This window comes from Chanodichthys erythropterus, chromosome 9 (assembly GCF_024489055.1).
Source record: "Chanodichthys erythropterus isolate Z2021 chromosome 9, ASM2448905v1, whole genome shotgun sequence".
Lineage (NCBI taxonomy): Eukaryota > Metazoa > Chordata > Actinopteri > Cypriniformes > Xenocyprididae > Chanodichthys > Chanodichthys erythropterus.
This window is the reverse complement of record NC_090229.1, coordinates 28511161-28522286: the sequence shown is the minus strand read 5'-3', so window position 1 is coordinate 28522286 and position 11126 is coordinate 28511161. Positions and strand designations below refer to the sequence as shown.

Genomic DNA, 11126 nt, shown 5'->3' with positions numbered 1-11126 from the left:
TCAAATACGCGCAGCCTTGGTGAGCATAAACGACTTCAAAAACATTTTTAAAAATCTTACAAACCCAAATCTTTTGAACAGTAGCATATGATGATTAGATATTAGGGTAATATTCCTAACATTCTTAATCAGTAAAAATCCTTAAAACAAAATTATAACAAAAACTGGAAGATTTTTTCACTTGTTTATACTTAAAAACGAGTCAAAAAAATAAGTAATCTAACGTTAAATGTTACAAATTACATTTTACAGCATGTATTCTGTAATCTTTAGTAAAGTTTAAATAATAACCCACCCAACCCTGATCATAGCAGTGACAATATAACATATAAAATCCTTTCACCTCTGTGATCCAAGCGCAGACACCACCTCACTGTCACTCTGGCTGGCTAGTTCTGCACTCTGTAACCTCCTTATGCTTCTTGCAGTGCGTGGCGGTCTCAGGAATCCACTCCCACACCCGTTAGAGTACTGGTATGATGATGGAGGTCTTTGAGGTGAAGCAATAGGAGGTGAATTACCATTAGCATCCAGACTGAACCTTGATGCCCGTACTCTCAGATTCCTTGAGGATCCCCTCTCAAAATCAGACCACATAGGCCCGTTGTGGCTGAGGTGTGGCTGTGCGTATGGGAGAGGAGCCTGGGCCTGGGGTTGGGTGGTGGTTGGTGGAGGTAGATGTAGTGACTGGTCTTGGGAAGCTGTTAGTCTAGAATTGGGCATCTTAGGGCAGCCATCAGAGTTATATAGCATGGGGTAACCTCTTCGAACCACAACGTCTACAGTGTGACCTACCGGAATGGCTTTCAGCATTTCCACTACCTCTTTGTGAGAGAAGCCCAGCACACAGGTATCATTGATGTACACCAGAATGTCCGCTGAAAAAGGCAAGAGTTGGAACGTGTTAAATTGCATGCAATTCATTTTTGCATGCATTCAACATGAAAGTTCAACCTAAGTTCAAAAATATTTAACTACATAAAAAATAGAATTTACACACTACCATTTAAACATACAGGGTTGGTAAGATTTTTTTAATGTTATGTTTGTTATTTTTCTCTAATGCACAACAAGGCTGCAATTATTTGATCAAAAATACAGTAAAAACAGGAATATTGTGAAATATTGTTACAATTTAAAATAAATGTTTTCTAATTTTATACATTTTAAAATGTAATTTATTCTTGTGGTGGCAAAGCTGAATTCTCAGCATCATTACTCCAGTCTTCAGTGTCACATGTTCCTTCAGAAATCATTCTAATATGCTGATTTGGTGCTCAAGACATATTTCTTTTTACTATCAATCTTGAAGTCTGCTTAATATTTCTGTGAATATTTTTTCAAGATTCTTTGATGAATAGAAATTTACAGCATTTATTTTAATATAATTGTGTAACATTGTGAATGCATTTACTGTCACTTCTGATCAAATGCATCCATTTCTTAAAAAAACTAACAAACTTGTATTTATTCAAACTTGTATATTATATTTTCTTTTTTTATTAAACGGTTAGTTCCTGTCCTTAATTCTGATTGGTCAATAGCTGTGTTTTATTCACACAAAAAAACATGGCTATGACCGCTTCACCCAGCGGTTCTGTGTATCACTACACAACACCCTTAAGCAACCACCCTTAGCAACCACTCTTAGCAACGTAAACTGTAAATCTCAATTGATATTGTTCATTGAAGCTTACTGTATTATGTAGCAGAGTATTGTGAGAACGAGATCGAGTGAGAGAGTTTATTACCAGCATTCAGATTTAGCATCCTTCAGGTCAGTCCTATGTTCATAATAAAAAATCTGTTTAAATTTCTGATGTATTTTCTTGTGCTTTTAACAGTTAAGGGGTTTTCCCGTGACTGACAGCGCCAGTCAAAGCATTTGTCAGTTGCTTCTTGTTCCGTGTTCACAATAATTCAGTCTTTTCAATATAAAAGTCTTCGCTACTGACTGACACACTCATAAAGACAGTCTTTGCCGCCATCTAATGGCGTAATAATGTAACTCCTGTTGGTGTTCACGGTCAAGGACTATTTTTTCCGGTGGACGGAAGGCTATTAGTGAAAGTTTACTTCATGAAAGTTGCATTGATAAATATTTTTGGCTTTAATATTTGTATTATGTGGAAACCGTTTTATAAAAGCAATAAGGTACTCGAGGCTAGTGTTGTATCGTGAATAAGTCATGGCTGAAGGGGTTGCAGGCATTCCGCTTCAGCCATGACTTATTCACGATAAAGAACAGCCTCTCAAACCTTATTGCTTATGTAAATCATGAAATTTTATGTAAAAATTTAGTGTGTCCTGCATTTTCATGTCACTACCAAAATAGGGCCCTATTTTAACAATCTAAGTGCATGGTCTAAAGCGCAGGGCGCAAGTGCACATAGGGCGTGTCCGAATCCACTTTTGCTAGTTTAACGATGTGAAAAATGGTCGGCGTGCCTGGCGCATGGTCTAAAAGGGTTGTCCCTATTCTCTTAATGAGTCATTGGTGTGTTTTGGGCTCATCTCCCATTCCCTTTAAAAGCCAGTTGCGCTCACACCATGGAGGAATCGCTATTTACATGGCGGAATTTGCACAAAGAAAAACTGAACGCTTCTCTAGTGAGGAGACGGATCTGCTCGTGCGCGAGGTTAAAGCTCGTGAGCAGACCATCTATGGTACAAGCCGGATTCCACCAAAGCATTTTTATCTTTATGCACACAATAATAATCTTTTACATTGTAATCCTTTTATTTTTGATATTTGGCATGTTTGTGTGCTGCTGCACGTCCCTATGTGTAATAAGCAGAATGTACGTGTGTTGTGCACCCGCCTATAAGTGCATATTACTAACATGCTCTTTAAATAATAAAAAAAAATATTGCGCCACTGACTTTAGACCAGGTTTCAGCTGGTCAGTGGCACAGTCTATTTCAGTTGCCTCAAAATAGCAACACACCAACACACCTCGTTTTTAGACCAGCACGCCCATAGACGCACAAATAGGTGCAAATGCATTTGCTATTTTTGCTAAATGGTAACTGCATTGGGCTGAAACTAACAAAAAACACTTGCATCCCGCCTCGCGCCCTTTGCACCAGGTGTATGATAGAGCCCGTGGCGTATGTTTTAGTCCATTGGCTGAGACTAACTACACCCCTACATTTTTGATCAGGAAACATTTCCGTGTCCGTCTCTCATAGCTACATGGTAGGTAGGTTCATTCATTTTGAGGTAAATGTGTTCAAAAGTCTGAAACTCTGTGTGTAACTTTAAGGAACATCACTACCAAACACCTTCTTTTCTGCAATTAAGCAAACTTTTTGGGGTTGTTCCATAAAATTTAGTTTTTATGTGTTTTACTCAGAACTTTACTCAGTGTTTTATTCAGAACTGTGCTAGGTAACCATGTACTGATAAGCATCTTTGAGCTAGGCTCAAAAGTATCTAAAATTGTCACTACCAAAACAGTCACGACTGAAACATGGTAAAGTTTTGGTTGTGACATAGTTGTTTTTTGGGTGTTATTCAATAAAATTTAGATTTTGAGTGTGTACAACTGTTCAGAAGTGTACTAGCTAACCATGTGCTGATCAGTATCTTTGAGCTAGGCTCAAAAGTATCTAAAATTGTCACTACCAAAACAGTCACGACTGAAACATGGTAAAGTTTTGGTTGTGACATAGTTGTTTTTTGGGTGTTATTCAATAAAATTTAGATTTTGAGTGTGTACAACTGTTCAGAAGTGTACTAGCTAACCATGTGCTGATCAGTATCTTTGAGCTAGGCTCAAAAGTATCTAAAATTGTCACTACCAAAACAGTCACGACTGAAACATGGTAAAGTTTTGGTTGTGACATAGTTGTTTTTTGGGTGTTATTCAATAAAATTTAGATTTTGAGTGTGTACAACTGTTCAGAAGTGTACTAGCTAACCATGTGCTGATCAGTATTTTTGAGCTAGGCTCAAAAGTATCTAAAATTGTCACTAACGAAACATAGGATGTTTTGTCAAAAATAAAATAAATTGAATTATCAACTAAGATGTTATCATAGTGTTTGGTTCAATGTATATTCAAACTAATAAATCTTTAACTTTGAAATCAGCATGATAAACTTTATGCCTTTTACAAAAACAGATTGAATTCAAAATTCAACAAATATCATAAAACTTCACTAAAAATATTGTTAAAATTTGTAATTGTTATTGACCTGTGAAAACTTTTGAATAAAATAGCAAAAAACTTCTTATTAAATGATTTATTATTGTTTTTCGGTAGTGACAAATTTGAGGAGAGGAAAAATATTCCAAAACTTTCTTAAAGGTGCCCTAGATTATGTTTTTAAAAGATGTAATATAAGTCTAAGGTGTCCCCTGAATGTGTCTGTGAAGTTGCAGCTCAAAATACCCCATAGATTTTTTTTTATTAATTTTTTTTAACTGCCTATTTTGGGGCATCATTATAAACGCGCCGATTTTATGCTGCGGCCCCTTTAAATCCCGTGCTCTCCGCCCACAGAGCTCGCGCTTGCCTTAAACAGTGCCTTAAAGTTTACACAGCTAATATAACCCTCAAAATGGATCTTTACAAAGTGTTCGTCATGCATGCAGCATGTATGCGTCAGATTATGTGAGTATTGTATACTGTTATATTGTTTACTTCTGATTTTGAATGAGTTTGATAGTGCTCTGTGGCTAACGGGTAATGCTACACTGTTGGAGAGATTTATAAAGAATGAAGTTGTGTTTATGAATTATACAGACTGCAAGTGTTTAAAAATGAAAATAGCGACGGCTCTCTTGTCTCCGTGAATACAGTAATAACCGATGGTAACTTTAACCGCATTTAACGTTAGTTAAGTACATTAGCAACATGCTAATGAAACATTTAGAAAGACAGTTTACAAATATCACTAAAAATATCATGTTATCATGGATCATGTCAGTTATTATTGCTCCATCTGCCATTTTTCGCTATTGTTCTTGCTTGCTTACCTAGTCTGATGATTTGGTTGTGCACATCCAGACGTTAATACTGGCTGCCCTTGTCTAATGCCTTTTATAATGTTGGAAACGTGGGCTGGCATATGCAAATATTGGGGGCGTACACCCCGACTGTTATGTAACAGTCGGTGTTATGTTGAGATTCACCTGTTCTTCGGAGGTCTTTTAAACAAATGAGATTTATATAAGAAGGAGGAAACAATGGAGTTTGAGACTCACTGTATGTCATTTCCATGTACTGAACTCTTGTTATTTAACTATGCCAAGATAAATTCAATTTTTCATTCGAGGGCACCTTTAAAATACAATATGAGAATTAACATGCACAATTACTAGAAATGTGTACCTTGGATATATACAATTTGCATACATACAAAATTTGTGGAAAAAGACACTTTTTTTTCAGGATGGTTCCAACTCTGATTTTGAACCAGTTCTGTAGAATGGCCCATATATGACCAGTCATAGGTGAAGCGTAATATGTAATTTTGTGTCTGCATGTAATAGTTAAGTGAGAGACAGTGTGTTCATAATGTCACATTTTAATTGTAAATGTGTATGTCGGAAGGCAGTGATAGCTGGATTACTCCATGCAGGCCATTAGGATTAGAGGGAGATCGAGACTCTCATTCAAAAGAATCACACAATCACAACACTAATCCACGGTGGGACAGAAGGAGTAATATAGAGGAAGAGAGAAAGAGATGAGCAACCTATAGATAAAACATAAAAATACCCTTTTTTGTTACAACAGTCCTCTACTGCAGTGGGCGGCTGAAGAGAGATGAGGGTGGTTACCTGTGTTAAGTGTTGAAGGTCCTCCGGGAGTGATGCTGTAAATCTGCAGGAACTCCCTCCTCCTGCTGCCTCCCACTATGTTGAAGCCGAAGCCCCGTGGACCCTTCACCAAACGAGTGTGAACGGAGAAGCCTCTCAATTCACTCGGCTGGTCTGTAAACTCTGCCACTACAAAGCACAAAATCAGAGAAAGAATATGGTGACAGGTTTAAATATGATGACAGACAGATTATTTAGGAAATTATCCAATTAAGAGCAAAGAAAAGAAGAAATGATTAACATTACAAAAGATGGATGGTGAAAGGTAAAGAAAAAAATGAAAATTTCCCAGAGACAAGTGAATCTAAATTCTGTCCCGCTAGCTCAACGGGTAACACATGATGCTAGCACTGCTAAGATCATGGGATCAAATCCAAGGGAACACACAAACTGACAAAAATGTATACCTTGAATGCACTGTAAGTAGCTTTGTAAGTCTGTAAGTGTCTGCCAAATGCATGAATTTGAAATGTCTGAAGGAAAAGAGAGGTAGAAGTACAGACAGAGGTAAGCATTTGCATGTCTGAGCACATACTGTTCAAGCGTATGTTAAACAGCAGATTCACATGCAGCACTTTACAGCACAAAATGTAAAAACAACCACCAAAAGCAGGCATGGAATTTTGAAGCTGTAATGACATCTCGTTTCTATAACATAAACATTTATACCACCCTCTACAGTCAGTAATGATGTACTGCATTTCATAAACAGACTTCAAATGCAATAACTTTGTAGTACACTTTTGACCATTTATTTCCATTATGTTTTATTTATTATTCTTTTAAATATTAATATAAAGAATAATATATATATATATATATATATATATATATATATATATATATATATATATATTTATATATATATATATATATAACATTGCATATGTGTATTTGTTGCGTATGATATTTAATACATCAGGCCTTTATGACTCATATAGTATGATATAGAAGAATATGGAGCTCATACTCGAGGAGAAAAAAACAACTCAATCTTAATCAGGGGCCCAAACTGAGCAAAACTATGCAATTTGGTGCAATTGTTGATATCTATATGGTCAAAAAATAAGATGAAATTCTGATAGCTTGTAATGAGATTTTTATAATAGTTATAATAGATTTTTTATAATATAAAGAACTATATTGTGTTTGTGTGTGGAGGGGTGGGTGAGTGGGTGTGGGGGGATGATGACTGAGAGATGAACAAATTAACATTTCCTCAAAAGCCTGATGTATCATATTTGATACTCACATTTTAATATGATTTTTTTCAAAAAAACAAAAAACAATGTTGTATGGATAATCAGGTAAACTAACTTCTTCAGTCCAGTAAATGTTCATCTTAAAATATTACTAACAATATAAAAGTTATTCTTACATTTATTTTACAGCAAAAAGACACGTGTACCATGGCCTATACTAAGAAGCATTTTACTTGAAAAAAAGTATAAACTAACAATCAGATGACAAAGGGCACATAGTAGATTGTCTACAACAGGTTTTTTAGGGCTTAGAAAAACTGTGTATCAAATATAATACAGAAGGCTTTATACTGTAGGGTTAAGAACATGTCAAACCCTCCGTTTACAGGTAGTTTTAAAATATAAATTTTACTACCTGAATTGATCAATGTAGCAAATTGAAGAATTACCCACATTTCTGTTGTTAGAAGGGAAAGATGTTTTGTTCATGGGTGATATTTCATGTATTTTAAACTTCGATGACGATTAAAAGTGTGCCTTTTATCATTTGGCATTAAAATCACACTGTGACAAGCCCTATATAGACTTTATAAATCACAAAAAGTGTCAGGGGAGCAACCTCACTTTTTGTTATCAAACTTTTAAGCAAATATCCTAATGTAGCTGCATGAACATCTGTCTTTAAATCAAGCTAATAAAAGCTCCCTAGATTAAAAAGTGTGGACTATAACTTTTATACAGTGCATATACTAAATATTTATTGTTATTTACATCTAAAACTAGTACATGACTTAAACCCAAATGGAAAAAGGGCAATAGAATAGAATAGAATAGAATAGAATAGAATAGAATAGAATAGAATAGAATAGAATAGAATAGAATAGAATAGAATCTTACATTCTGTCATACACACATTCTCTCTGCTGCGAGTTCGGCGATTAAGCCAAGAGGATGGCTTTAGATGTTGGCTGCAGGACAAACACATAACACAAGAGGTCAGTGTTGTCAAATAGGAAAAGTCATTTAAATCACCACTGTACATGACTGTAAAACATCACACTTAAAATAATTGTGTTGCTAATACATTTATGACACGTTGAGGTTTTTTAATTATATACTTCATATTGTTTTATAAGTGAATGGTTGCAGGTCTGTTCTGAATGAAAACCATGCTACATAATAAAAAGCAGCTAATCATATAATTGTGCATAGCTAAAGGGAAAGTTCACCCAAAAATGAAAATTATCCCATGATTTACTCACCCTCAACCATCATAGGTGTATATGACTATCTTCTTTCAGATGAGCACAAGCGGAGTTATATTAAATAATATTCTCGCTCTTCCCAGCTTTATAATGGTAGTAAAGGAGGTGCGAGATTTTGAAGCCAAAAACGTGCATCCATCCATCCATCATAAATATAATCCATACGGCTCCAGGGGGTTAATAAAGGCCTTTTGAAGTGAAGCGATGGGTATTTGTAAGAAAAATATCCATATTTAAAACTTTATAAACTATAATAACTAGTTTCCGGCAGATGGAATTTTCAATTTTTGGTGAACTATTCCTTTAAGACGGCAAAAAAGTCTTAATTTTTTACATGGAAGGTAAAAATATTTCCATATCTCTTTATGTCAATGACTGTGTGTCCAATCAGAGTCTACCATACTGAGCTGCAAATACATCTGTCTATTGACTGAAGCCAATAACCAGCACAGGTTGTGTGACATTCCCTCATCCTCAAAAAACAAGATCAAAACTATGCAAATTCAATAAAATTGGACATAAACTGCATTAAAAACAAATAGATTTAAATTTAACAGACTTTTTTTTTTTTTAGCAATATTAATAAACAATTTTTGTATATGTTAAGTGCCAACTGAAAACAAAAACTGACCCCACTGACTTTCATTGTACAGTCAAAAACAGAAGAAACATTCTTCCAAATATCTTATTTTATGTTATGCATTTTTGGATGAAATATCCCTCAATGTCCAATGTAAAATTTGGGTCCTGAAGCGAAATCAGCTGTGTTTTTAGTGTTTTAAAACATATGGTCCCAACAGTATATGCTACCTTTTATACTAACAGTATAAATCATTCATATAGTGATCATTAATCTTCTTACTCTTTGTAATAGGCATTCCCTGAGTCACTGTACATCATCTCCCAGTTTTCCGACCCTGTCACCCGTGCACCTCTACGGGGTCCGAACCCATTCTCCAAGGCACTGCCGTCTCCTCCGCTTGACTCTCGTGATTGGCTGGGGGATGAAGTGGGGGCGGGGGCACTGCTCGCTCCAGCCGAACCACCTAAAACACCAATGAAGAGAAAGCAAGACTTCTGAAATGACACGGCTTACTGAAACACAAAAGACTATTATGGCTGAAAGCTTCAATTTGAACATTCATTGAATTATTATTCAAAGTCATTCTGTTTTCTATTCAGCACTAAATAGGTTTATTTCTCCTATTGGACATATGAAAGCAAGAAAAACAGCAAAATGAAACTATCATTGTGCATTACCATTATATAGGCTTCTATTTATAGTTTTCTATTTTGCAAATGTCCCCATAAAGATGGCAAAATCCGAAATCCTTGTCCTTTTATGGTCCCCAATGAGAAAACAGCTTTTAAATCATACTAAGTGATGTAAAATACAGAATATTCTCTGTGATGAGAAGAGTTAGTGGATAGAATATACAGTTTGTACAGTATAAAAATCTTTGTGACCATGGAATGTCCCCATGAAGCATTAAAACCGTGTGTGTGTGTGTGTGTGTGTGTGTACCCATTGCAGCTAAATACAGTTGCCGTACTATAAATGAATGAAATGATCTCTGTAATTATACAGAAAGCATACACTATATGGACAAATGTATTGGTATACACTTTATAATTACTGAATTCAGGTGTTTCAATCAGATCCATTGCACACAGGTGTATCAAATTAAGCACCCATCCACACAGTCTGCATTTACAAACATTTGTGAAAAATTGGGTCATTTTGAAGAGCTCAGTGAATTTAAGCATAGTATTGTAATAGGATGCAACCTTTGCAATAAGTCAGGTCATGAAATTTCATCCCTGCTAGATATTTTACGGTCAAAAGTGGTATTATTGGAAAGTGGAAGCATTTAGGAACAGCAACAATAAAGCAGAAGACCACGTAAAGTCACAGAGCGGGGTCACCAAGTGCTGAGGCACAGTCGCCAACTCTTTGCTGATTCCATAGCTAAAGAGTTCCAAACTTCCACTGGAATTAATAAGAGCACAAACACTGTGCGGCGGGAGCTTCATGGAATGGGTTTCCATGGCCGAGCAGCTGCATGCAAGCCTTACATCACCAAGTACAATGCCAAGTGTCGGATGGAGTGTTGTGAAGCTCGCCACCACTGGACTCTGGAGCAGTGGAAACACGTTCTGTGAAGTGACAAATCACACTCCTCTGTTTAGCAGATAATGTTACCTGCCTGACTGCATTGTGCCATCTGTAAAGTTTGGTGGAGGAGGGATAAAGATATGGGGCTGTTTTTCAAGGGTTTGGCTGGGGACCTCACTTCCAGTGAAGAGAAATCTTATACTCTAACATCCCAAGACATTTTGGACAATGCTATGCTTTGTGGGAACAGTTAGGGGAAGGTCTGTAGTAGTAGGACGGTGCCCCAGTGCACAAAGCAACGTCCATAAAGACATGGTTGGACGAGTTTGGTGTGGAAGAACTTGACTGGGGTTGAGTCCTGACCTCAACCCCATCAAACACTAGGGGTGGGAGAAAAAAAAAAAATCGATCCATCTATGCATCGCAATTCTCTCTCCAACGATTATGGATCGATTATGAGAATTTCAGAATCGATTCTGAGCTTTTTTTTTTTCTTTTTTTTTACCATATGCACGATGACGTTGAATGTGGTTTAGAAATACCCATATTCTGCTTGCTTCCGTTTCCTCACACACATACACCACTCAAACCTTCCGAAAAAGAATCTTTAATAAAGTTTGGAAAGGTTGAAGCGTCATTCGCGGGCTTCATTGCTCAGGATGCGCTGTGAAAGACGCACGCTTGTTTGATGTTACACATGCAGTGTGTGGTCT

At 36.3% G+C, this 11126-nt stretch overlaps 1 protein-coding gene across 1 annotated transcript in view; it reads right to left on the bottom strand.

Annotated features, from left to right (window-relative positions):
• The window catches only part of LOC137027263 (novel protein similar to vertebrate membrane associated guanylate kinase, WW and PDZ domain containing 1 (MAGI1)), a 111998-nt gene that overhangs the window by 43778 nt on the left and 57094 nt on the right, over positions 1 to 11126 (bottom strand). The window contains exons 6-10 of the mRNA XM_067395241.1: positions 9160 to 9343; positions 7930 to 8000; positions 6238 to 6303; positions 5792 to 5959; positions 344 to 878 (exon numbers count right to left, since the gene is read on the bottom strand). Of these exons, the coding sequence (XP_067251342.1) occupies positions 344 to 878; positions 5792 to 5959; positions 6238 to 6303; positions 7930 to 8000; positions 9160 to 9343 (1024 nt within the window). The remainder of the gene's footprint in view (positions 1 to 343; positions 879 to 5791; positions 5960 to 6237; positions 6304 to 7929; positions 8001 to 9159; positions 9344 to 11126) is intronic.